Source organism: Anser cygnoides, chromosome 8, assembly GCF_040182565.1.
Source record: "Anser cygnoides isolate HZ-2024a breed goose chromosome 8, Taihu_goose_T2T_genome, whole genome shotgun sequence".
Lineage (NCBI taxonomy): Eukaryota > Metazoa > Chordata > Aves > Anseriformes > Anatidae > Anser > Anser cygnoides.
Window position 1 is genome coordinate 31,815,801 of NC_089880.1, and position 27,861 is coordinate 31,843,661.

At 41.6% G+C, this 27,861-nt stretch overlaps 1 protein-coding gene across 13 annotated transcripts in view; it reads left to right on the top strand.

Moving 5' to 3' along the window:
* LEPR (leptin receptor) overlaps positions 1 to 27,828 on the top strand; it is a 39,289-nt gene extending 11,461 nt beyond the window's left edge. For 11 of the 13 annotated variants that reach the window (XM_048062145.2, XM_048062150.2, XM_067001865.1 and 8 more), the window contains 15 exons: positions 2,345 to 2,550; positions 3,977 to 4,122; positions 4,211 to 4,355; positions 6,472 to 6,768; positions 6,943 to 7,060; positions 10,662 to 10,861; positions 12,940 to 13,088; positions 13,329 to 13,488; positions 13,577 to 13,659; positions 14,346 to 14,562; positions 15,712 to 15,894; positions 16,476 to 16,571; positions 17,129 to 17,237; positions 17,913 to 17,988; positions 22,712 to 27,828. In XM_048062145.2, coding sequence (XP_047918102.2) covers positions 2,345 to 2,550; positions 3,977 to 4,122; positions 4,211 to 4,355; positions 6,472 to 6,768; positions 6,943 to 7,060; positions 10,662 to 10,861; positions 12,940 to 13,088; positions 13,329 to 13,488; positions 13,577 to 13,659; positions 14,346 to 14,562; positions 15,712 to 15,894; positions 16,476 to 16,571; positions 17,129 to 17,237; positions 17,913 to 17,988; positions 22,712 to 23,527 — 3,001 coding nt within the window. In that variant the 3' untranslated portion in view covers positions 23,528 to 27,828. Of the gene's footprint in view, positions 1 to 2,344; positions 2,551 to 3,976; positions 4,123 to 4,210; positions 4,356 to 6,471; positions 6,769 to 6,942; positions 7,061 to 10,661; positions 10,862 to 12,939; positions 13,089 to 13,328; positions 13,489 to 13,576; positions 13,660 to 14,345; positions 14,563 to 15,711; positions 15,895 to 16,475; positions 16,572 to 17,128; positions 17,238 to 17,912; positions 17,989 to 18,603; positions 19,117 to 22,711 lie in introns of those variants that run through there. The other 2 variants (XM_048062151.2, XM_048062149.2) reach the window with 2 other exon arrangements.
* The last annotated feature ends 33 nt before the right edge of the window (positions 27,829 to 27,861 follow it).

Here is a 27,861-nt window from a genome sequence, read left to right on the forward strand (position 1 = left end):
AAGAAGTGTCGACCTAGAGCTACTATATTTCACGTGCGTTTATATATACTTATTGAAAGTCCATAGAACCCCAGACAGCCTTGCTCCATCAGTTCCTAATAAAGATTGCACTTGCACAAGCAGGGTATAGAGAAATACTGAAAGCAGTGTTGCAGTGGTGACCTCACTTCTGGCAGGCCTTAACGTAGCTACCCAAATGTGCTGTTGTACCTTTCTTGAAAATAGGAGAATTGTATTTCTTGTATCTCTTCTAAAACAATTCTGACCCTTTGTTTTCAGTCAGATGTTCCAGTTGCAAGAAATAATTTGAACTTCTGGAGGGAGATTTTTCAGCTTCTCATTTAAAGTCTAAAAATTCAGTACAGGGCCACAAATTAATTTAGCAAAAGTATCAGCACTTTCTGAAGTATGTGTGAAAACATCTGGGAGGCCTTAACTTAATGTGTTGACTAAAAGAACTGTCCCTGCACAACTGAAAATGACGCTTGGAGTAGAAAAGAAAAGCAGGCGTTGGACATATGCCCATGTTAATTACGCTGTGGCTCAGGGCAAGCATTATTACATTTTTTTCTCCTGTTGTGTCTTGTGCTTTAGCCACTTGTTTCCATCTTAGTCACATCTCACATCGCCTTTGCACGTTTTCCTTCCCTTCTCTGTAAGCTGTGGAAAGCTTAACTTCAGTTCTTTAGTTTTCTCGTGAATGTCAGAGGTGGGCACTTATAATCCATTCACAAGAGTCGGTGTGTTTAGTACCTGTCTGTTTTTTTTGCTCATCCCTCAGTGCCAAGACAAATCTCTCTGATTCCCCAGCCAGCGCTATAGAAGTGAATGAGGACAGCAATATGCACTTGTGTATTTGCTAAGCCCTCTGCCTTGCCTCCCCCCCACAACAAGTTGGATGTGGCTACTGTTGTGAGATGTGAAGTGCTTCCTGAACTAGGATTTATAGCTCTCTGTGTGCTGCAAGTCTCATAGGAAACTCCATTTTTTAACAGCCTGTTGCTTTGTTTTAAGTTTATCCAGAGTTCCTCCTCTCACCCTACTGAATGAGGACGCTGACCTCTCCTGAACTTCTGAGGGCTGTATAAGCATAAACTCCTCTACAGTTAGTATTTGCAGTTTGGGAACAATGGTTATTCTGTGGCTGGATCCGTCTGCAGCCAAACTGGAGATGACAGGCAGCTCGTGCAATCCCTCGCTGTAGCTGTTCTCCAAAATACTTTGGCTTTCTGTTGTTCTGCTTGTAATCGAGACTCGTGTGTTTAGTCCTGGCTTAGCAATTTGGAATGAGGTGATGTGGGGGCCCCTCAGAAAGCTGTCATCCGCTGATCCACTCTTATCCCAAACTCGGTGTTGTGAGGTGGTCCCTGTGTCTTGCCAGCTCGCTGAAATGCAGAGGTCATTACCTTCTTTCTCAGTATCTGGCTATCTTCCCCTGGGAGTGCATCTGGTAAAGTGGCTTAGAATTTTCTTCTGCTTTGCATAGTTGCCTGGAGAGGCAGCGAGGTGTTGGAGAAGCCTTCAGTGTACAAGTGAGACCTTGGTAGTTTCTGTCACAAAGGGGCGAAAGACGTGCCTGGTACGGACCCACTGGATTTTCTTCTGGTTGTGCCTGCATTCCTACGTAGAGCACTTTATACAGTAAATAGATGAAAAAATTTGTTTCTAGAAAACATCAGCACAGAATTAATAATTCTGGAGAACACAGGTGTCTGGTTTTTTTTTTCCTGAATAATGTAAGTTGTTGAAAATTAGTACTAATGTATGTTCTGAATGGTGAAGTTCTTTAGCCCGTTGTTATTACAAATACTGTTTTTCACTTGAATAAGAGATTTTATCTACTATATTACTTATAATGTTTAATGGTAGCAGAAGCTAGAATGAACATTACATTTGTTTAGATTTTATTTTGGTGCCCCACAAGTAGGATTTCAAATGAAATCTCTATGGGAGTGGCAGAGAGCTGCATTTAGTCCAGGGTAGGGTAACTAACTTTGTGTGCTCAAGGAGTATCTAGTAATGGTTACCACCGGGATTTGGAAACTAGTCTGACTGAACTACAGGTCTCATCTGGTATGGTAATGCATTTGTTTTAAGGTCAGTCCTTAGGAATACTTTTCATTAAATCATCTTAACTGCTTTAAACCATTTAAAAAGGGAGAAACAGCAAAGCAAACACAATTAGTTACAATTACTGTCTTTTTAACTTTTTTCATTACAGGTGTTTGTTTTTTTTTTTTTTTAAATAAACTTTACCCAGAGGATAAATCTCCTCTATTGAAATAGCGTTGAGAAAAAAATCCATTTTTTTGTTGTTGTTCTGTTTGTTTGTTTTACTTTGTAGATCGGATCTGCCGCTGGGAGATGCGTCTACGAGCTCTCTAAAGGGGACTGCCGTGGCTGCTCGGTGTGGCTGCAGTGAGTATGGCAAGTGTGAATGCTGCGTGCCGTCTCCAAGACTCAACTACACCTACATCATGTGGCTGAAGATTGTGACTGGGGTAACACCTCTTTGGTCACCTTTGATGGCAGTCAAGCCCACAGACATCGGTAAGCATTACCTACATTTTAAATGTTTTTTTTTTTTTAGTGGGGAGCAGGATGTCTTTTGTGGAGAAGGAGTGCACAGGCAGAATAGGAAAAGACTTGCTGGTGCTGTCTCAATTGTTCAGGATGGTGCCGTACACATTTCTTAGCTGTCTAACTCACGTTGAAGGTCTAGTACAAAACCACAGTCAGTAAGGCCAACAACCTTCAACATACTTGAGCTTTTATTTCTAATTGGGGCCTCTTTGTGCCTGAGTTTGGGGCAGTGGTGGAGGTTAACTTTCTGTGTTGCTGAGGACTTAAATTAAAAAGTGAGGAAGAAAAAAACCTGTTCTTAATCTTACTTTGCAGTTAAGACTCTCTCTTCTCTCAAGCAGCTCTGTTGTTCTGATGCTTTCTTCCTTACACGTACAATTCCAGCACTTTCCAAGTTGAAAGACAGTCCTCTAATATTTAATCAAGTGAAAACCCTACTGACATAATGAATTTGATAGGTGTTGCTCTCCAGTATGCACAGTTATTACAGATCTTGGCAAAGTTCAAAAGGTAGGCACTGTCAGCTGAGGGGGAAAAAGTAGAATTTTTATAAATTTCTTTCTAACTGATGTGCTTTGCAGACAGGGCAAGCTAAAAGTCTCTGGGTGAGATAGTTTTGAAGGTGAGAGGTTGCACATATATCATGTTGCTTTTAAGTAATGCCACAGGAAAAAATTAAAAATTCAGAGTCAAGCCTGCCAGTGTTTAAAAATGATGTTATTAAATTGTTCTGCTTAGTGAAGTATATTTGAAAAATGCATAATATTGGAATGTGCTTCACCAAGATTTAGCTGAGTTAAAAAAATAGTTGGAAAGTGAAAATCTGAATACTTAGGTAATATATCAGTAGAACAGGTGGCAGCAGAATGAGAAAACGATTTATATTGTAAGATGCACAAAAGTGTGATGTAAAAGTTACGACTTTTTTGTTTTAAAAGCTATGAGCCTCCACCCACATCAGTCATTTCTGCAGGTCCTTAGTAAGTTAATTGCACTGAGATGGTATAGAGGATATGGAGGAGTAATAAAAAAAAAAAGTTCTGACTTAGTATACTGAATTTGAACAACTGCTATTATTTTCAGTACAGTAAACTGAGTCACGTTCCAGTAATACCACCTGAATGAGGTGACTTGAGCAAAGAAATCAAAGAGTGGCCACTTTGTATCTAGCCCAGTATTGCTAGGTGCAGGCTCTTACTCAGTGAACCCCGGGGAGCTGTAGGAGTACACGTCCCAGTAATATTACATGACATTGCTCTGTCACACGTTATCTGTAGAGCAACTCTTGAAAACTGAACTTAAAGAAAAGAAATTTCAGAATTGGTAAATCATTACAGCCAGCAGTCACAGGCAGTGAGGTTAGTTGTAAACTTGTCAATTAATTTGTCCGCAGTAAAGCCTGAACCTCCTCTAAACCTGCATCTAGAAATGACAGAGAAAGGTGAAGTGAAGATCTGCTGGTCTGACCCCGTGCTGATGCCATTTCCCCTCCAGTACGAAGTGAACATCTCTGGAAACGCAGGTCAAAACGGCTGGCAGGTGAGTCAGCTCAGCTCTGTCCCTCTGCTTTTCCCTTTCTTTTTCCTAAATTATTATGTGGTAGTAATGGCTTCTGATAATCCACTAGGTGGTTCAAGTTGCTTTAAACACCTCGCTGGCCATAGACAATCCGCTGCTCGATTCCTCCTATTTTGCTCAAGTGCGGTGCAAGAATCGTTATGGTCCAGGGTTCTGGAGTGACTGGAGCACACCATATAATCTGAAATTGGGAGGTAGGTCATGTGCAGTCACCCTGCGTAGTAAGTAGGCTTTCAGAATACGATAGATTTTCCAGTTTGTTTTGTTTTGTGGAATCACTGTATGTGAGTATGTTATCCAGGGACGTGCACTACACTATGTGCATGATTTGGGCTGAAAACTCCTCTGGAAACTCTTTAACCTGCTGCATCTCTTCCGACATAACTTTACCTGAGATCCTACTCTTTGCTTGGCACAAAATTTGCATGGAATGATTAATGCATGGAGACTGCACAGTCAGCTTCATGACACCTCCGTGTGTGCCCTGTTGCTTGCTCACCAAGCACCTGTTCAGACCCAGAAGCTCTTTTTCTAAGGGCTTTTCCATTTCAAAAGACAGCAGTGTTTAACTTTCTACTCAATTTAAAAGAAAACAACCAAACTTTCTCCTAATGCTTTCTCTAACTTTTAGTTTAGCACGAGGCTCTGTAGCTGAAGTAAAAGTGCAGAATACAGATTAGGGTTTGTAGATTTAATGTAACCCATTTTGGTATCTAGGTGCATACGTGTACACCTGGTAGCTGTAGGCAAAACAGAGTAATGTTCTCTCATGTACACATACACTCTTATTTTCAGAAGAGGTTTCTGAGCGTGTTGAGAAACAAATATGTATGTAAAAGAGGTAGATACTGTTAGATTTATTTATTTTTTGTAATCCTGTTATGGGATATGCAATTGTATTAAACATACATCTCATCAGCAAAATAACCCCATTGTGATAAGCCTAATTCAGCATAGAGAGAGTAATTTCTTCACTGCAGGAGGCTCAAATTGACATATTTTCCCAACGGCCAATGTTGGGATGAGCCAGTGGAAGAACAGTGGAGTGTGCAGCACAGCTGGTAGTTGTTAACAGGAATGCTGCCTTGAATTCAGGTGTGCACATTACTGCCAGAAGAGTATATGCTGAAATCAAGCAGTTACATGTTTGTACAGCTGACTAGTTTCATGTTCTGATTTATATTTAACGAGAAAGTCTCTGACAATGACAGTATTTTAGGTCTCCTCTGCTATCTAAGAGGGCCTGTGTTTTGGAAAAATGCTAAAAATATCTGAGGTGGTTCCTGAACTGCAAAAAGCAAACCTGGCCAGTTAAGGAGTTCGGTGCTGGCTTTGGGTCTCTCTTGGACAAACTGTTCATTTTCAGCCAGTGTATAACACATGCAGCTTCCCAAAGTACTTGACTGATGGAGGCTGAGCTTATGCATGTGTACGTGCTTTGCAAAATCACTGTCTTTATGCTTAGGTGAATTGCTTATTGAATCACTGCTACCATTTGGTATCAACTACGTTGTTCAGATTGTAAAGCATTTTTTTAGAGATTAATCTCCTGGTGACTTTAATAGGAGCAGGATTACTAACTATTGGAAAGCTTGATTTTTCTGTGCTTCTGAATTGCAAATCTCTCAAAGCCTATGTTCCAGTATTACAGTCATGGTTCAGCTAGCATATGCCTTCGACATCCTTTCACGGTTCAGAGAGTTGGATATATATTTTTTTAAACCTAAACACTGCTCTTCACTCAATTGGATTTTCTCTCACTTCTACCTGAGGACAATTTTACAGTTTTAACATCTGTGGTGTATGCACTGGTGAGTTGTGCTGCAGAGTCTAACTCTTTCTAGGCTCCAAGTACTTCTTGCAGCATTCAAATAAGATGATTTTTCAAAAGTGGATAAACACACTCATTTAGTTGGACCTGATGCCTTTAAAAAAAAAGTGGGCTGAGTATGAAGTAGCAGTGTTGATCTAGTTTCCCAAGATTTAATTTACAAAAGCCTATATGACTCTGTTTCACTTATGCTGCTGTGCATTGTTTTTCACTCTACTCCCCAGTGATTTTCTGCTCATTTAATTCCTGTTTGCCTAGGGATATTAAAGATTATTTTTATCAGAATTTACAGACATCAGTTATAGGAGGAGACAGTCAACGGCCTATTTCTGCTCCTCTGCCCTGTAATGATTAATAATAATCAAGCTGGAAGAAGTAGGTGATTTAGAAATACAACTGGATAATAAAGATTTTCTATTGACATATGTTTTGTTGTTGTTCTGATTCTGATCTCAATGGACTTTTTTCCTTCCTTGTAGCTGAAGTCTTGTACTTCCCTTCTAAGATACTGACCAGTGTTGGTTCTAATGTTTCATTTCATTGCATCTATAAAAACAAAAACAAGAACGTATTGTCAAGGAAGATTGTTTGGTGGCTGAATTTAGCAGAAGAAATCCCAGAAAGTCAGTATACGCTTGTGAATGATCGCGTAAGCAAAGTTACTCTTTTCAACTTGAAAGCAACAAAACCTAGAGGAAATTTCTTCTATAACGCATTGTACTGTTGTCATCAAAATAGGGAATGTCATCATAGATACGCTGAATTATATGTAGTAGGTAAGATTCCAGATGATTTACAATTATAATTTTGGTGCATTTTAATAGTAAGGTTAGAATATTTCAGTCTTAAACTCTACTTAGCTTTTATCCAGTAGTTATGTCTTGTAATGCATGTTTTATGTATAAAGAATTATATCTTTATTAATAAACATTTAATGTGTTTTTAATTAGATGTGAATATCAATATCAAATGTGAAACTGATGGGTACTTAACTAAAATGACTTGCAGATGGTCCACAAACCCAAACACTTTGCTCGTGGGGAGTTCCTTGCAGTTAAGATACTACAGGTGTGTATAGCTTTAAATGCACTCTTTGTTTGGAAAGTGCTACCCTGGAAATACTTTAACAGCAAAGAATTCTGAATAGTTGTAATTATGAAATGTGCAGTTTCTGTAAGCTGGATTTTTCCTTAGCTGGGACTCCAGAGGCATCAACCACACGTGCAGAACAGGGACTGTAGATATCTGAGCATGTAATGTGGATTTTATTTACCTGTTTTTTTTTTTTAGCATTTGTGAAACTTGTAGGTGCAATTCAGAAGCCAGTTCTGTAAATACAGTTTAAAAGTAGAACACAAATATTAAACAGCTCAGTTGTGACAGCAGGCCTGAATCTAATTGAACTAATATGCTTTTTAAGCTTTTATTTTTCTTTCGAGCCAGTCTTCCTTTCTGCTTGCATTAGATGACTGGATGTAAGTTCATCTGGCTCTTAAAGTGGATATGTTCGCAGGTATCAGTTAGGAAGATCTTCTAGTTGCTTATTTCTACAAACTACAAGGAAATAATTAAAAAACAAAGCAAAACAACCAAACAAAAAACCCCACCTCCTAGTGAGAGTGACGGAGCACTGAGCACTAACCCAGACTGGCTCTAGCATCTCTGTCCTTGGAGATCTTCAGACCTCAACTGGACAGGACCTTGGGCAGCTTCATCAGGCTTTGACTTTAACCCTGCTCTGTACTGGGGGTTGGACTTCAGACCTCTTGAGGTCTCCACTTCATCATCAAGTTTTCTAGAACTTTTTTTTTCTACTTGTAGATAGTACATAAACATAGAGGAACAGCATGTATTTCATTCCAGATGAAAACAAAACAAAACTAACTTAGTTGGAGATAAACTTGGTTCCTAAAGGGACTGTTGCTTTATGAAGGTAGTGATTTTGGTGGCTAGAGCAATTTTTACTTTTCATGGTCTTGGTCGGGCATTTTGGCCTTGCTTGTTTTCAGATGGTTGAATACAAATCAACTTTCAAGTCAAGACCAAATTCTTATGATGCTATGACAGTGAAAAAGCCGCTGATGCCAATGGAATCTTCCCAGACCCAGTCCGACATAATGGGTCACAAAATGTCAACTTTTCTTGAGAAATGTTTGAACAAATGTTTCTGGAACTGTGAAACAGGCCTCCTGTTGAGATCCTCTGTTTTTCTGAGCTTTCCACCTTGTTTTTTTAAAGACTAGGAGTAGTTAAAGGACTAGGAAGGAGATTTCTTACTCTACAAAGAGAAGACTGAGTAAGCTCAAGGCAATGTTTTGTAGACAGCTAACGTTACAGCTGTTTCTTTGCCTTTAGGCATCTGTTCTACTCTGCAGCTAACGTTTCTTCTTGTCCATGCCCCTCCATTAACAAAGCAGTTCTTATAACCTCTACAGGTTCCTTCTTAGCTCCTTGGAGCTTTTATTTTTTTTTTATTTGTCTTTTGGACACACAAGAAAACTGGGGTGGATTGCAGAAAAAAAAAGTTTAAAAAAGACAAAACTGATTATTAAATCAGTGATATAATAATCTTCATTCATACAATTAGTGCCTGTGAAAGTATTGCTTTACCATGAAATAAAAAGAATCCCTGTGAGATACTAACACATTGAGTTTGAGAGTTTTCCTAGAACCATGCTAGTATTTATACAAACAAGATAGACAGACAGCCCGTCCTGAGGAATAATCTTTTGTTTTACTGGACTCTTTGCTGGACTAGTTATGCAAAAGTTTTGCCAAAATAGGCTTAAATCAGTCCTCAGAGCCTAATCCTTTGGAAAGCTGGACTGTTTTTGCTAATGAAGGTGGGTTTAATTTCTGAAATATTATCGTACCACGATAAATATTTCTCAGGATTTTGTGGACTAAAGCAATAACTGGAATGGTTGAGATTTCATGTGGAGACTTTTAGGGCAGGATTAGTGACTGACTGACTAGTAAGGTAGGTTTTGTTTTGACTGTCTTCACAAATATGAATGTAATGAGTGCACTGCTGGGCAGGGAGCCTGAAATAAACACTGTGCTGCTCTTGCCATGTCTTTTATTCCCACTTCTTCATTGTTCAGGTTTAGCTAAAAAAGGTGTGGTTGGTTTTTTTTTTTTTGAATGCTACATGATAACCTGTCCTACATGATAACCTGTCCATTTGCTGCAGTGTTCATGCCTGATGAAACACTGAACAGTAATACAACTGAAAATGCTTGCCAAATGCTAGTATTTAATATGATATTTCCTTCCGTCTGTTGGGTTGCTTTGTTTTGGTTGTTTGGGGTTTTTCTGAGTTTTGTTTGTGTCTGGTTCTGCTTTGTTAATACTAAGGTCTGAAAGATCAAATAAATAAACAAATGAAGTTCATGGGGAACCCACATGAATGTAATGACTACCAAAAAGTTTCAGGATAGGACTTTTAAAGATTTATAGCTATGAAAACAGCATCATCGTTTGCATAGCATTCTATTGTATATTGTGAACAAAGATACAAAATGAACGTTTACTAGGCTGAGATGTGCTAAAATGGTCATTTTTTTAAAATTGTCCAAGCTTGATTATAGGAGGCAAGGATAAATATACTGGAGTTCTGAGTGTTTTGTTAGACATAGGCAAGTCTTCAGGATAAAGGTTAGAAATTAAATGTTGCACTGACATCAGACGCATCAGATTTTCCAAGAGCACACAGCTATTCTTCTTACTGATGTGATTACATTTCACAGATGAAACCCCATGCTCTGTAATAATGTGGTGTGCTAGCTTTGCATGTTGGTGTTTTGTTTTCGTTGGCTTGTAACTGCGTCTTCCTCTGCAGTCAGTGCTGCCAACAGCAACAGCGCAGAAATGATCATCCTAGAAAAACAGAATGCTAAACGAAAGCTTCAAAGCTCCAGACAACTGTTTAATCAGTATTAGCTATGTTGACAGGAAGAGGAAGGATTCAGCTAAGTCTTAACTTTTGTGGTCCGGCTGAATAGCTAATACCCGATCTGGCCACTCTTACCACAAGTCTGAGCTGTGCCCAAGCTTAGGAGAAATTTGGAAACTTGCTTTCCCACCTCAGATAAGGTGTCACTGCCGTTTTGTCCAGAGCCCAGGTCTCCTCTTCTGTGGCCAGATGTGATACCGACCACATGTGGGATTTTAATACCACCCTCTAGCATTGATACTCATTTGGGATTTCAGTCTCCTGGAGACTTCCCTGTGCAAATCTGTTTGGGCCACTTTGCCCTGGACATCAGGTGGTGTCTGGAAAGGCATATTCCTGGCTGGAGGGCTGCGTTGTTAAGGAAAAACACTGAAGTAACACGATTCATGAGTATTAGAGATGCCCGTACCTTTCTTTTTGTACCTCTTCACGTTGTTAGTCTGTTACCAAAAGATTTTGCACTGGGGAGAGCCTTCCACACCCTGCTGTTCTTTTCAGGCTAAGAGCCAGAGCTTTAAGGAGTAACACCACAGTGTTATTTATCCATTCAGTGCAGACTTAGTTTGGACAGATCTTGAACTTATCATCGAAAAAAATCACACGTTTCCAGTGACACCATCTGTATTAATTGCCTTCTGAGTTCTATTTTTTTGATGTCGTGAGCAGCTTGTTGTTGCAGTGTATTAACTTAATGTTTTTTTTCCTCTTTTTAAGGAGCAAAATTTATTGTCCTAACTTTCCAAGTATCCCTCCAGAATCAGAGGTGAAAGAATGCCTTTTACAGAGGAATCATTCTTATGAGTGCATATTTCAGCCTATTTTTCTTTTATCTGGATATACCCTGTGGATAGAGTTTAAGCACTCGCTAGGAACACTTGAGTCCTCACCAACTTGCGTCGTTCCAGCAGATGTGGGTAGGTCAAGATTTCTGCACGTCTTTCTTTGCTTGTGACCTTGGATTTCATACCTTATATGGTATAGATAAAGTACTTCATAGCATTTTAAATGTATTACATTGTGGAAAGAACATAAAAACATAAGAGTTTCAGTGTCATCTTCTAGAAGACATTGGATTAAATGTTATTTCCATAGATTTTGCTTGGCACAGGAGCAGACTGTAGCTGCAGCTAGTACCTATAAAATGAAACATTCAGTTTTGCGTGTTTGTCCTCAACTGTTTTGCAAAGACATCTACAGAAAAAAAAAAAAAGGAGTATTTTAAAAATCAGTCTAATTTTTAAGATTCTTGACTAGCTAACTTTTCTGCTCTTCAGCTGGTTAAGGTTTTCTCCTATGAGGAGAGCGCAGGAGAGCTGGGACTGCTCAGCCTGGAAAAGAGGAGGCTCAGGGGGATCTCAATGACTGTAAATAACCGAAGGGAGGTGCAAAGCCTCAGCCCTACTGTGATTCTCTGGAGGCCGTGCTTTGTTGCAGTGTAGTGCTACATGTGAATTACTTACATGCCTGCTCATTCCTGTTTAAAATCACAGGAACTGTTTATGTTCTTGCACGCTTTTGCAAAGTTTATTTTGCAACACACAGAGCACTTAAATGTGTGTGAAAGCTAGAGGCAGAAACAGTGTTTGAGTGTTTTCAAACACTGCAAAATGTGCAAAGCAAGTCTTGTTGTCTGGTCCGTGAGTCAGAGCATTCGTTGGACTGTGTATTGCTTTGGACACAAATGTGAACATATGCAGAGAGAACACGCTGCAGCTTTGGCTTTGTGTGACTTCTGCAAAAAAATTGTTCTACATCCATCCACAAAGAGGAAATAGCAGTTTTCTACCCACAATTAGTGTTTTCAATAGATAAGTTCCTTCTGTATTCTAGGTAGACCACAGAACTGCTACATGAAATAAAGCAAAATAATATATATCTATGTGGGGGGGCGGGGAGGGAGAAGTGTGCACATAACATAAATTAAACCAAACTATGCTTTTCATTTCAAATTTTAAATAGAGTGAGCAAAAAATGAATTTATAGGAAGGAAATGAAAAGTTTAATGTATTTATAGCTAAGTGGGGTATGGGATTTAGCATTTGATCATTACTGTTTTGGTGGCCTTGTGGTTTTCAAGGTTGCTTCTGTCTAGTTCAAAGAGGATTGTTTGGCAGCCTTGAGCTTCAGAAATAAAAGTGGTGTAAGGGTTGGTGGGGGAGGTCCTGCACTTTTACTGCTTAGAAAATTTGCCAAAAAACCTGGCGCTTGCCTGCATGGCAGCTGTACTGTTAGTCTGTGTCAGGGGCTTCTGTGCTCTGCGGGGTGTAAGAGGTTGGTTGGCTGTGTTCTTCTGGGGAGAGGTAGGGGCTCTGTGTGATGCTGCCCAGTGAGGAGTGCTAGCAAGTGCAGGCTATCAGCTGCAGCAGCCCACAGACCTTCAGGAGGCTGGTTTACTCAAGCCAGCCCTTCAAGGATAAAGCAATGAATGGAATTGACCTACATTGGATGGAGGATGCTCTGTATTGTCGTAAAATAAAACCTGTGCATTCTGGCCTTGCCCAGGATTTAAAGCTTATTTCAAGTTTTTTTTTTTTTTTCTTTCTCCTTCCTCACCAGGTAAGTGATCAAAACAAATTTATTCTAACTTTGCTTTGTTAGCAAACTGGGGCTTTCTGACATTCACATCCAGTTTGTTGGAGAAGCTCAGTTCTGATGAAATTTTCTGTAAAAAAAAAAACCTTCACATAAAATCTCCATTAATGTTTGTATAAACCTGCACTTTCCACATCCTTTAGAAGATTTGCCTTTCTGGGCCACATATGCTTCTACTTTGTATACTGGGGCACCCTGTTAGTGCCAGGCTGCATCTTTTGCCGTTAGTACCAGGGGATGAATTGTTGTTTGCTTTATGATCCAAGTTTACCTGGAGTAGCAGAGGCCATGATGTTACCTGCCACCCTAGGGAAGGAAGAAGGTAGACCACAATGACTTGATTTAATGTGAAATGTCAGTGCAGATATTAGTCTTTTTTTTTTTTTTTTCAATTTTCTAGTGAAGCCACTTCCTCCCTCTGACATTAAAGCAGAGATCACCAGAAATGATGGGCTGCTGAATGTGAGCTGGACAAACCCTGTGTTTACAAACGATGATCTTAAATTTCAGATTCGGTATGCTGAGAACAGGGAAGAACTAACATGGGAGGTACTGTTTTTTTAAAATCTGTATTGAAGTGTGAATTGTTGCAGTGTTATTTAGTGTGTCAGCTAGGATTTACGGAGTTTGTTGTATTTAGTGAATCACAGTTCTGAGCATTGCATTATCTAGCAAAGGATGTGACTGAGGGGGCCACTTTTCACTTGATTTATTTTTAGGAGTTTTGATCGTAACAAATGCCTAAACAACCTTTTTTTCTTACTCTGACTATTTCGACTTCTGTTACAGCTGTATGAAATTTCAAATGTGCCAACAAGATCAGCTATGATAAAGGTTCAGAAACTCTGTGTTGAGTATGTTGTTCAGGTCCGCTGCAGAGCACTGGATGGTTTAGGTTACTGGAGCAACTGGAGCAGATCAGCTTATGCAGTTGTGAGAGATATCAAAGGTACGTGTGCTTTCAGAGCGTGCTCTGATGCTCGGTCCGGTTTCAGACTCAGATGTGACACTGTTCTTTCAAAACTGTAATCTTGCAGCTCCCTTACAAGGCCCTGAGTTTTGGAGAGTTGTTGTTGAAGATCCAGCCAGGAGGCAGAAAAATGTTACCCTCCTGTGGAAGGTGAGAGCACTTAGATTTTGGTCTTTCACTTTGAAAGATGCATGACCCAAAAGCATTGGTAGAATTAATGAAAATGATAATGATAAGCACGTGCCTCCCTGCCCTGAGAGGCAACCTAGGGTGGTCACTGTTTACAGGACTTGGTTTGCAGCATGCTTGCAGGTTTTTGCTGCCAATTTCTGCTAACCGAGTTCTCTGAGCAGAATGTGCCACTGAGTCCTAGACAGCTGCCTGTACAAACACCTCGGCAATGGCACGTAAACTGGGCAAAGCTGTGTTAAAAGGTTAACACAGGATAGAGGGGAAAAAGTGCATCAGTGGCTGGCCGCTCCTGTTTGTCTGTGCAGCGATGTTAGGTGTGCAAACAGTCATCTGTGTTTTTCAGTCCTGGAAAATGCTAACAGAAAATTGTGAACTGTTTGAGGAGTGTGAAAGTTTATATTTCCTTGTATTCCCCCCCCCTCCCCGCTTCAATGGAAAGATAGCAAGTGAGGGTGCCAGCTTTCAGATAGAGAAGTTAAGTCTTTAAATGGACTACAGTGTCTTTGCTAAAATATATGTCTATAAAATATCTTTCTTGGGTCACGTTTTCTTAGAACTCTTTAAAACCAACACCTTCTGCCCAAATGATGTTTCCTTTTGAAATCAAAGACTGGAAAATTAATTAATGCCACTGTTTGCTGCAGCCACTGATGAAGAATCACTCATTGTGCAGTGTGAGCCGATACATTATAAAGCATCAGACATCGGAAAACACCACGTGGTCAGAATATGTCGATAAAGGCACTACCTGTTTATTTCCATGGACTGAACACACACATACCATTACAGTTTTAGCCATGAATTCAATTGGAGTTTCTTCAATTAATTTTAATTTAACTCTATCACAGCAATTGAGCACAGGTAAGAACACCAGTTAGTTACCATTTTGCGATGTGGAATATGTTAGGAATTCTTGTAATGCTTTTGGGCAAAGCTTTCTTTGTAATAAAAATCCCTTTGTTAAAAGAAAAATCATGATATGTTCACCTGTATTATGGGAATCAGATTCTGTATCTCTCCAACAGATCTATTTGAAAAATGAAATTTCTATTGTGAAAATTGTAATGAACTTTAGATTGGGAAAAAAGTCATCCTTAACAGTTGTCCTTCACTAACAGAATCTAAAGTAATTGATCAAATAAAAATGAAATCGTACTGTAAAACTGATCTTTCATCCTCTTTGTCTTGGGAACACCCAGCATTCCTGCTAGGGAATGTTTTGTTGTTTCCAAAATGAAATGTGGTTTAATTTCTCTGGCTGCTCACCTGACAGGGTGCCAGAATGCATAGTTCTCAGAGGTTTGGCTTTACTCCCTGGGCAGCCTTTTCATCGGTTCAGCTGCATTCTGCTTTATTAATAAAATAAAGGCTATCGGTTCTGACAATTTCAACTGTGTAACATTCATATGCAAATGTATAATGTGGGAAATGTTACTGCAGTCTATCATAGAACTTTACAGCTGTAATGCAATTTTAGAAGCATTTTTATAGGTAGAAAGGTCTTTCTGGTTGTTCTGGAAAGCCTGTAGTTGGTAGCACATGTAAGGGGAAGCATTTGTTTGCCTGGATTGTGATCTGGGTATGTTACTTAGAGAGATTTACTGGGATTTAGCTTACAGGCTCCCAGTGCGTGTTTTACTAGCTAAATGTTGACAGTCCATTTGTTGATAATTTCTTAGCTAAGCACTGATAATTAAGGCGGTACATGTGAGAACCAGGCTATTTGTTTAATGTTTGGTAAGAAACTTGGTCTGTTTAGTGTTCAGGATTAGTTGGTGTGAACCACGCTTCACTGGCTTAAAGAGAATTAAGTTTGCTTACGTGAACTAAGGATCAAGCTTTATTGTATAAAGATAACAAACAAACAAAAACACAAAAAACTAAAGAAGTAAATAGTGAAGCTCCAAAACTGTCATGCATTTTACAGCATACACCTCTGCTGCTAAGCCAGCTCTCATCTCACCTCTGTCAGAGTTCACGTAATTCACTCTTTTGTCCTTGTTTTGGCAGTGGATGCTGTGCAGTCACTCATTGCTTACCCAGTGAACAGCACTTGTGTGATTTTGACTTGGACGCTTTCACCTCACACATATGTGATAACATCTTTTGTTATTGAATGGAAAAACCTTAACAAAGAAGAGGAGATGAAATGGGTGCGAGTTCCTCCGAATACTAGTAAATATTATATTTATGGTGAGTGTGTACTTGAAAACGTAATGCATTATGTTAATTGTTATTGAATAGAAAAATCTAGCATTTTTCTGAGTTCTTACATTTCTTCCCCCTATCTCTGTTTGTGATTTATATTTTTTTTATGGTAAGGAACAGTAGAACAATTTTTAATTATCGTTAGTGGACTGACTGTAAAGGACTGACTGTTGCATTCATAATCCAGGTTGACAAAGAATGAAGCTCAGGTGTGTGTTCATTTTTTGGCAATACGATAAAATTAGTTCTGGAATACTGACCATACCAGCTAATTATGTAAGTTAATATGTGTTAATTCCATCTGCATTTTTGGCTTTAATCTTAGAAAATTTTATAATAGTTGCATAAAGGTGTTAATTCCATTGAAAAAAATAATGCTAGATTATGCTGTAAAGATTAATAGTTTTAATCTTTTGATATTAAAGTGCATATCTATAAAAGATGGCTTTTGTTATGACCCCTCTGGGCTGGTCTGAACTCTGATATGTGACCAGAGCCTCTCTGGAGGTCACTGTTTAATAGCAGGGTAATAGTTTTGATTCAAAAGGCTGATTTCTTCTTTCCAGATCACTTTATTCTTATTGAGAAGTACCACTTCAGCCTGTACCCCGTGTTTGCTGGAGGAGTTGGCAAATCCAGAGTGACAGATGAATTTACCAAAGGTGACTTACGGCATCTTTCTTCATGTTATGAAATAGGAGCTTGATAGTAAAAGTTAAGTTTAAATGTGGAAGAAGTCTGTAGTTTATCAGAAGAAAGTCAGTAATAAGGTAACTTTAATACATCTATAAACTGCTCGAGATTTCAGTTGCTTTAATTTGAAAACTGTGTGAAGTTAATTGAGGGAGGGAGGCAACTGAATTCCCATCAACCTAACTTAACAGCTGAGATCCTAGGTCTCTGTGATTCTTCGTTCTCCAGTTATGGGCTATTCTCTTATTTTATGTGCTCTGATTTCATTCCCCAATAACAAGGGAGCAGGGGGGACCTCCCCCAGTGATGGAGGAGTCACCTCTACTTAAAATAATTCATTCCCTTTTGTCTGTTTGTTCTCAAGGTAAAAGTTCATTGATCTGCAATAAAACTTTATCAAGGTTTTTTTTTTTTTTGAGGGAGGGCTTGCGCTGTTGCTTCTACTGTTTATATAAATGTTCGTTATTTCCTGTTTACAAACTTTTCAGAAAAATTATTTCTCCTGCATTATCTGCATCCCTTTTAGTTCCAGATGGATATGAAAACCAGAATAATGCTAGCCTCTATATGGTTCTGCCAATAGTTATTTCAACCTTGGTTTTGTTGCTTGGAGCATTGCTGATTTCACAGCAAAGGTAAGTTCATTTTTATATAAAAGTCACGGCCTTCTGAAGGTGATGCAGCTTAGCTGGCTGTGTGCTGAACTGGTGGCCAGTGTCTTTCTGGGGAAAGCTAGGAATTATTTTTATCACTTGTACTTTTGAGATGTACTCAAAGGCAGCGGACTCTGGAATATAGCACCAAGAATTTAAATGTCTCGAGTGCACAGGCTTGTTACCTTGTAAAAGTCAGACCTTCCAGGGCTGGTGTCCTTGTGGTAAGGTGATGATCAGTGCTGTTCTTTTTCCCTGGGAAATACCACTTCAGCCTATACCACACACTGCTTACTTTTGCAGTGTTTTGTGGACAAGCTAATGAGTGTCAAGTGCTTTGAAGCACTGTGTGTCCCAGATTTAATTGTCATCGCAAATAAAGCCAATTTAAAAAAAAATATCTGAGTTTTGTGGAATGTGGGTTGGGGTCTTACTCAGCAAAGACTGCCTGTACATTTCATAATTTACAAAACCGCCATATGATATCTCACTTTGTTATTTTTCTATTGAATTTTGACCATCTAGAGTATCTGAAATGATCGTTTCATTGTCACACTGTTCTAGATAAATAAAATCACACATGTTCCCTTTCTGACATAGCAAAAGTACAGAATGTATGAGAACAGTACCAACTCCAGAATTTACCTAATATTTCAGAATGAAGAAACTGTTTTGGGAAGATGTTCCAAACCCCAAGAATTGCTCCTGGGCACAAGGAGTTAATTTTCAGAAGGTATGCATTTCCCTGGTGATGCTTCTTCCCCCACCCTGTGGGTCAGGCTGCTCTTTGCTCAGTACTGAACTCTACGTATTGGGTAGACCAAAACCTACCTGAATTGCTTGAATGAAGCTACCTGGAACCTCTGAAGTTAGTAATACAGCAGATCTGTCAGCTGCAGAAATGGGCTAGGACCAGAGACCAGCATCTCTCTTGAATGGAGGGGTGTTTAAATTTCAGGGCTATTAGTAAATCAGTTGTAGAATCAGAGTGTGCCCCATAGGTGTAATGCTCATTTATCTCATTGAGTGCCACATTTGCATCAGTGGCCATATATTTTGCTGGGGTAAACTGCCTCTCAGCACATGAATCAAGAGCTGTGATGTGATGGGCTGTGGCAGGTAAGAGCCTTTACATGGACTTAGCCAGTTTGCAGCAGAAAACAAAGTTTCTCACGGTGTTACGGGTTGACAGTGGGTAATTGCTGAAACAATAATCTAAATTCAGGCCTGTTACTACTAAAAGAAAGAGCACCTCATGGCAGAAGATTTTTTTTTCAGGTATTTAATTTGCATTCCCAGTGAAGGTTTCTTTTCTCATCTTTAATTTTATTTCATTTCATTTAAACAGAGAATGGACATTCTTTGAAGTCTAATGGTCACTGCCTGCAGAACCACTGGGCCAGCTCCCAGGCTTCCTATACAGAATTATTAGAAGATTTTTCTATTTATATTCAGAAGACAGGAAACAGATACAATACAATGCTGATTTGCTTAAATATAATGAATCCTGGAAGTAGCTCTGTCAAAAATCTAAAATACCCTTGCAAAAATTAGGAGTAAGTGCCATGTTACAGATCAAAAGATGGTTTGTCACTTGCGTAGGCAGAAACACTTTAGATTTGGTGGTTTTAGTGCCCTGCTGACTAAGGCTGTGACTAGCAGCGGGCTCGATGCTTTCAAGCCCTGGCCTTCAAAAGGAGTTGAAAGAGGAGTTGAAAGGCCTTTCCCAGGATGCAGCCGTGGAAGCAGAGATATCAGACAGGTTTGGGATTTATCCAGTTGAAAGCAAGATCTGCCTAGCTGTTGGCTTCACGTTAAAGTGTTTTTTGTTGGTTTTTTAAATTTTTCTAATGAAATATTTGTTTGTTCTAGTCGAGAGGTAGCTTAGGAGTTTCCACTGACTCCAGGCACATCGAGGTGATCGGATCTTGTATTTGCACAAGTACCGGGTTCTTCCGTTAAGGTCTTCTGAAATTATATGTATATATATATGTGGGTGCAGCAGCAACTCAGAGAATGCAGAAACTGTGCCTTGTGCCTTGCTTGATTTTTCCTTGAAATTCCAATATGCATGCTGTTTACCTGGCTTCTTCGTTCATTGTCATTTAAACATGCAGCCAGGTCAGTGCAGATGCCTGAATAATCTGACGTTACATCTGTGTTGGGGAAGGTGCAGTTGTGGTCTGACAGAGGTCGATCAGGCGTTCTCCAGCCTTGCGGCAGCAGTCACAGTGGCTGGCGGTAGCAGAGCCTGCGCCTCTTGGCTTGGTCTAGAAAGCGAAGTGTGCTGTCCCTGTGCAGTTCGTTAAATCCCAGACCGGGCTGACGTGTCTGCTTCCATGGCTGCATCCTGGGAGGGGCTGGGCTCTTTGAACAAGTAGCTGTGAGTTGCAGGAGTATCAGTTGCACCAGCGCACCTGTATTTGTCTGTTTCATCTTTTCATCTGTAGTGATAGGAGCTCGAGACGATCCTTATTATTCCAGATTGCAAAGGTGTATGAAATTTGCATGGTGGATTTGACACACTGGAAATGATTCTCCTCACCAACTGCTAGAGCCGAAATAAGTGTATCGAAGTTGATGATGTTTTTAACTAGGAGGGGAAAGTCATGCCCACGCTGACACCCTGGTGATACTGCTCTGTATTCATATGCCTTGTTCCATACTTAATTGGAAAGAAATGATGCATGCAAGTATGAAAGAAATTGAAGTTTGACATGATTTTTGACAGCTTGTTACATAGTAGAAAGCATGCCTCTTTGATACGGTGTACTAATCTTACTGGAAAACATTGCTTAATGTTAATTGCACTGAAGTCATAGTGCCTGTCCCCAGATGAGCATGATCACCTCTCGCTAGTTTCCTGATGTCCGAGGCTGAAACACGTTCTTCAAAGCACCGTGTTTAGGGTCCAATTCTGCATTTGTACGTATGCATGCAATTTCCACTAGCGAAAGCAGTGCACAGGACTGGTATGGTATTTACCGCTCACTGTAATAACCATTGATTACACAAACGGCCTGGATACCACTACTAGAAAGTTGCGATGTCTTTCTGAAGGCATCTGCTATGGAACACATTTTGTCGTGGTACATAGCCGTACTAAATCCTTCAGTCAACATCTAATCATTACTTTGTACGTCCAGTACAGCGTATTGGTATATGGTACTCCTGAACTGCATTTATAGAGTATTCCTTTATCGGGATTGTATTGCTTACAGTAGCAAGAGATTAAAATCACAATTTAAAACAGGCAAATCTTGCATCTAGATTCAGTCTTGCGAGCTTTTACATAATGTCAGAACCATGAAAATTTTGTTACTTGCTCAGTAAAATAAACCAAGTTTTAGTGGCTGCTGTTGTAGAATACTAAAGCACAAGTACAAATGCTTTCCAAGAAAATTCATGTAAATCCTTCAAAGAATGATGCATATCTAAATTACCCTACTAAGTCCATGGGGTTACTTGCAACGTATAAAGCTAAAAGCCTGTACAGTCACAATCTGGTCTTGATGGAATTAGGCCAACAGCATATTTTGCTGTATCTGTGTTTAGCAACTAGAGTGCAAAATATTTTCGACTTGAACCTGTCTCAGGCGTGGTAACTGGCGTACAGAGATAGTCTTGCTTCTGACAAGTCTGTGACAAATGCAAGGTAAAACCTAGACTGACCAGGAGGGCAAAACACAACATTGCTTGAAATTCCTTCTTTGTTTGGATCCCGTTTCATCTGGTCAGCAGAGTTTGGGAACTGGTGACCTGGGACTGTGATTTTCGTCCTGAGTTTTACAGAACTGCTCGGCCTGCTGTTCAGCACACTTTGTGCCCAGATTATTCCATACGTGTATATACTGTGGAAATCCAGCGCTGTTCACCCAGCTTACTCTGTAATTCTTGATGTTTTGTTCTCTCAGGATGTTGGGTTATACATTGTATTTGATCTTACTTGTTTTAATAAGTGACATCTGAGCTGGCAGGTGGAGGCTTTTGCCAAACAGCCTACCTGTCTTTGAACGCGACGGATTTAGTCTCTGCAGGCAATGCTATTGACGTGTTTTCTGTGGTGCCTATATGCATTTATAAGAACAGATACTGGAGGCGGGGGTGAAGAAGGAAGCAGATTTTGGAAGGAGATAAACCGTCCCTGCTCAGGACAAACCAGCTGCCGGTTGCAGGAGGGTAGTTGTGGCAGGAGGGCCGTGTGGGGGTCTGGTTGTTCCAAAGCTGCCGGCTGGTCTCTGTCTCCTCTTGGAAAATGCTGCTGGGGCAGTGTCCCCTGCCCGGACCACTTGTCTGCTGGCCACAGCAGTGCCTGTGCAGGTCCCTAGCAAGCCTGTGAGGGAGCAGGTGGCTGTCGCTGGGCAGTGTAAGTTAGGGTTGTTACGGCTTGATACGCGCAGCATCGTAGCGCTCCTCAGCTCCTTTCAATAGCTGGCCAATTTTTTATGTGCTGCCCGACACGGTCGGAAGCCTGGGAGAGATGCCAGGGTGGGAAGGCGATGGGCTCGTGGGGGCAAGTACCAGAGCAGGCAGAAACCTGCTCACAGGCTTTGCCACACGAGGGCATTGTCACTGCTGGTAGCTAGGCTGAAGCAGCAGCCCGAGCCGTGGAAGTTAGTACGCTCTTTCTATAATTGCGTACCAGTCGAAGTATTTTGACACGTTCCTAGTTGTTCTGGCAGCTTTCCTGCTGTAAAATATGGTTTGCTAATATACACAAAATCTGTTTTAATCTATTTGTCTTGAATTCCTTAGGAAATATAAGTTTTTTCAAGTGATTTTTCCTTTGTAGCTAGGAGTTCCTGTTCTGTTCAGCTCATGCTGTTGTATATTTTATATGTATATAGATTAGGTAGTAGCAAAGCACACATTTCTCCAAAATAAACATGTTTCTCTTTGTGCAGTTCAGACATACAGCTGTTACGTAGATGGGAATGCTTAAAAACACAACGGAAAGACTGAATTTGACCCCAAATAACATAATCCTAGCAGGAGAAGTTATTTTAGTTGGCTTGTATATGATTTAAGATGATTTGTTTATACAGTCTAAATAAAAAGCCAAGAAAATCTAAGGGTATAAGATCTTTGTCTTGCAAAGCACTCACGTGTGTTTTTAACAATATGTGCATGTTGATTAATGTCGAAACGTTTGGGACCACTCAGCTGCTTGTATTTCAGCTTAAAGCATACGCTGTCGTGGCTGGAGTACTGAGCGCTTCACAACACGCTTGCTTTGCAGCACTTGCCCCACAAAGAGGTTCTCGCTTTGTCTTTCCCCTCAGTCTTCACCAACACACAGACGTAAAGAAAAGGGGAGATGATTTTAGGGGATTTTCAATTATATGCTCTGACTAAAACAGTGGAGGTTTTGTCTGTGATTCTTAAAATCAGTAACTTCATACTGAAATAAAGCTATTAGGTAGTAGATGAGCATTAAAATATATCTTTTCTTCTAGCCCGAAACTTTTGAGCACCTTTTTATCAAGCACCCCGAAGCAATGTCATTTGAGCCTCTTCTTCTGGAACCAGAAATAGTGCTGGAAGACATCAGTGTTACCAAAGCGTTGAAACAAGAAGATACGCAAGATTTTTTAGTAATTAATTCAATGTTTACAAAAATTCAAGACTCTGAACACGACTCTGCTTGTTCTAGCAGCCGTTTCACTAGCAGCAGCTTCTCTGGGAGCTTTCACAATGACCACATCGCTGGAGAAATTACAAGGCAGTCCGACATAAAATATGCTACTATTATCAGCAACTCCAGATCCAGTGGGCTTTACGAAGAGAAGAAGAATCTCAGGAGTTGTTTTGAGAGATGCTTCTTAGCCGAAGATTCCTTAGTTGCAGGTGCTTTCTCAAGTAGCTCTTGGGAGGTGGGAAACCAGGCTTTTCTCCTGCTGCCTGATCAGCCTGGCAGTCGGCCCAGCAAGACTCTTTCCCTTTCCCTGATTTCTTCAGAGGGGTTTTCAGAGCCTTCAGATCAGGATGACACCTTCACAGATGGAGGCAGTCCTGAGCGAAGCCTCTATTACCTAGGGATAGCATCACTTGAAAAAAGAGAGAGTGACATTTTTTTAACGGAGAGTTCCGGAGTGATGTGTCAGTTCCACGCAGCTGATCTGCTCAGAGACGTGGGGTTCCTTCAGAACACGCCTCCTAGTTTAAATGCATTTATCCAAAGTAGCTTTAAGTATAACGCCATTGTGCCGTACATGCCTCAGTTCCAGATGCCTGCTGCCAAGGTGCAAGACGCCGCAGAGAACAACTCTTAAGTCATCACACCACAACTTGATGCTCATCGTGGCTTTTTAGGTGTTGATGTGTTCCCCCATTTTCCCTCTCCTGACTTCTTTCAGGGGCTCTCCTGTTTGGAAGTTGGGTGACTAATCCTGTACTTGAGTCCCAGGATTTCAGCAGGAAGAAATACCGTTTCTCGACCTAATTGACCTAATTTTCACATGAGGGGCCTTCCTTTATATTTGATATATAAATATATTCAAATTAGCCTCTGGTGCCAAATAGTTTATTCCTGTTACGCGCACATCCGAGCACCCCTGTGCAGAACTGCCCTTGCCCTTGGACTTTGTGCCACAGGCGTTGCGGTGAGGACTGGCTGGGACCCAAACAGGCTCCGTGCTGCGGGCTGTGCCAGGATGGGACCGTGGGCAGCTTTGCCAGCCCTCAGGAGCCGTACCTGGTGCTGCTCCCGCGGCTCGTGTGCGGGCAGAGCACAGCAGCCCCGGCTGGGTGGCCTCAGCGTGTGGCAGGAGCCTTCCTCCAGCTGGGAGAGGCAGAGGAGCTGGGCGTGGAGATTCCCAAACACTATTAAACGGCTGGGAAGGGTTCAAGCAATGTCCCCTGAATAAAAACAGCTCTGGTTTCATGCACTTGCTGAATGACACTGTACAGCCTTCTTGTGGCTTGCAGCCAGTTCTGCACCAGCGGGCTCCTTCCAGTTTGTCACTGCCAAGCATCTTTGGGGGCATAGCTCGTCTGTTGGCAGTACAGACCCGTGCACATGTTTCTCTCCATTTAGGAGGAAAAAAAATCTCTATTTAACACGTTGGCCAACAGCAGTGAAAGAGCTCGCTCTTGCTCTAGGTTTTATTGGGGAGTCCGAGGGCGAGACAGAAAGGAGTGACCTAATCCATAGCATTAAAGAGCATATTGAAACAGAAGGTGCCTACATTTTGTCTGGGGGGGAGAAACTCTGATGTGTACAAACTCGGATCCTGTACAAGTACCAGTGGCTTTTTTTGTTCGTTTGTTTCTCCAAAATCCTGATGTATTGATTGCTTTGCTGGCACCTGCATTTAATTGAGCCTGTGGGTACACAGATGGTCCATACGAGAAAGCCGTCAGAATCCTGCCCTTCAGTGGCTGAAAGGGAGGCCATGACCAGTGGAGGCAGACTTGGGGCTGTTTTTACGTTGTCTCTTTTACGGTAAAATGAGAAATGTTCAGCAGCAGCATCAAAGAGCTGTAAGAAGGGCTGTGAGGGCAGAGGCCTGTGCTGAGCGGTGCCTCAGCACATCGAAGATGCCCTGAAGGAGCGACCGTTCTGCTAGGCAAGGACTTGTGGCGCTGCAGCAAGAGGAACAGAGTCAAAATCCTTGGGGCTGCACAACCGCGGGGTGTTACCTGGCTGAAAGCGTGCGCTTGGAAGTAAAGCACCCATGTTTTTGTTGACCATGAGATCCTAGTACAAATGGTATTGCGGTAAAACTAACATCTCTTCCAAATCTAATTTGTAAGAACCGCAGTAGAAAAGGCAGTAATTTGGACCCAAGAATCCTGTATTTTTGATCTGCAGTGGCTGTCCGGACATGAAGTCAGTTCATGAGCCATGCTCAGTTCAGCTTTGGCTAGGAGGAAAATCAGATCTTGCATCCCAGCTGTGTTTGTAGGTAAACAAAACCACACACTTACTTGCAAGCCAAATATATTTTTTTCTACTTCATAGCTAATAAATATTTTTGTATACGTACTTTTTCAAAGAACTATTTTGAAAAGCTAAGAAAGATGAAAATACTGTGTATTCCAGAGATAAATTTCTGTAAAACTTACTTAGGGAATTAAAAACAAAAGGGCAAAATTCAGCAACAATAGTAAACAGTAGGTGTGTGGAAATATTTTAATATATTAGTGATAAGAAATCCAATGGAGCAGAAGGGACCAAAGCAAGTATATGGTTGCACTTTCAATTTAAGACGATTTAAAAAAAAAAAACACAACTTTTTCTCAAACAAGCTGCTAACCTGGCTCTTGCTGGGTGTCTGTGTTTTGAATGCTGACATGACACAAGTCTGGTGTGGTTGTTTCAGAAAAATGGGGTGTGCAGGGAGGTAGTTGACCAAAGCTCCTTGTCACCAGGAAGTGTGACTGGAGCTGCAGGGACGAGCCTGAAGCCTTGAAAAGGCTCCGGTAGGGTTGGGCAGCCTTGTTGCAGGTACCGTGAAGGCTGGCTGCTCTGCTGGAGTAAGCCGTGCTTCCGAAGCCAGCAACAGGAGCAAAGTGAAGCTGTGGTTATCTGCCTGGAGAGTGCTAAACCTAGAACGCCTCTGAAGAAAAATCCACTCCTGCCGGCGTGTGGATGTGACGCGGCACAGCCTGCGGGGCCCGGGAGCTGCCCGGGCGCTGGCTCCTGCCTCCCTGGCGTTTGCCCACCAGACCCGGCGTCCCCTGGGTGCATGAAGCCAGTGAGCGAGGCTCTGCTGCCCCACCGCACCTCCCCAGCAGCCCCACAGGGACCCCTCGTGCGCCGCATCAGGATTGGGGGTGGAAGACCTCGATTCTCACCTGTCAGCCTTGTCGTTAACCTGGGATGTGAGGTGATGTGAACGCTCGAACCGTGGTTTTGTAACAGCTGCCACAGTGCAATCGCGCCGCCTCTGTTTGGAGAGCCCCTCCCTGGGCCCAGCAGCACCCCGTCTGCCAAACCTGGCTGCTGGGAAGGGAAGGGGCCGTACGGCTCCATAAACCGGGATAATAAACGCATGGTTCATCACGGAGCGTGGGTTCCTTTAATTATCGTGTCCTGCAGAGTTGTCTGGTTGCATTTGAAGATCTTTCTTGAGAAATGAAAAACCTGCACTGATTTTATCGCCGAGTGCTTGTGGCGAGTCCTCATCCAGTAACTGCTGGCACGGGAGCACCCTTAAGTATGGGAGCGATCCGCAGAGCGACTCCAGGAGGGCTTTCCTGGGCTGCAGCCCGTGGGAAAAGGCAGGAGTTAAATCCTGTCCCCTCCATGCAGGGCTCTGATGTGGCTCAGAGCTATCAAACAGGAATTTGATCCCGCTCTTCACTTTTCTTCACTTTTGTGTGAGGCCCAAGCCTGCATGCCCTGCATCCCCCAGCTGCTGCCTCTGCTCTGCCCACGGCCAGCCGCTGGCTGGGAGAGGAAATGGGGAGCTGGGGCAGCTACAGCTGCCTTTTCTCACCGAGATTTTTTTTCCCTTCAGTTTCAGGTCAATTTACTCATTTAACAAAGCTGAGTGCCTTCCGTGCCACGTCAGGTAACGTTTTATTCCGTGTTTACAGCAGTCTCCTTTTTTTCACAGGGCAGCCTATGTCCTTGCTTTCTTTATGCGGGAGCAAATCTCGTTTGCTTATTCCTGGGGGTGACAGAGATGGGCAGGTGTCAGAGCACGGGTGTTTTGTGATTTCAGAGGGCTGTTCTCGCGGCAGAGCTGCCAGGCAGACAACCCTTCTGCTTTCCCTCAGCGGCTTTGTGTCTGGCTCCGTGTGCCAGGCCCCTGCTCTGCGAACCGGGGCTGGATCTTGGCTGTTGCCTCCCTGCGGCACGGCGAGGGAAGGGAGGTGCCGCAGGAACACCTTTCGGACATCCCGGGGGCACAGCACCACCACACACCCAGGCCCTGGCTACATATTTCTGTTACCTTCTAGTAGTGAAACCGTCAGTGCTTTCCTATAAATACACCTGTGCCTCAGCTACAAATAACTCGGTGTTAGCCCCCTCTTCTACCAGTGCTAGTAAGTTGGTCATTTTGCAGACATTTTTCTTTTACATTTTTTGCCGTGGCTCTGTGGCAAGGAAAGGCCTTTTGGTTTAAACAGGAAAAGCAATTAGGAGGTTCCGTGTGCAGCTTCAGAAGTACATATTAAGCCCCAATATTAACCTCCTGCAAATTAATTTTGAAGAGCATTCGAGAGTCTAGCTCATTTATCTAAGAAAATTAATGTTTTGCTATTTCTTTTACAGGTCATTTGCAGCTAAAGTTAACTGCCCGTTTTTTTTTTAGTGCGACTGATGTGTGAAGCAGCAAGAAATTGTTTTCCACATTTTGTACATTTGTTAGTCTGTCTTTGAGTCATTGACCTGTCTCATCAGCCTTGGATTTGAAAGTCTGCAGTAAAATGGGTTCTGTGTTTTTCTTTTCCTCTTGCATAAACTGTGAACTAATTTCTTTTCCAAATGTGGCGCTCACTTCTGGAACATTTACAGTAATCATTTCCCACTGATGAGAATATAACTCGAAACACCACCTCCCAACAGCGTCAGAAGAATTTTGTAATTATTTTTGTGAATAAAATGTTTGTTGTTAACGTTGAGTAGCTGTTTGTCTGTCTGAGTTTTCAGAGG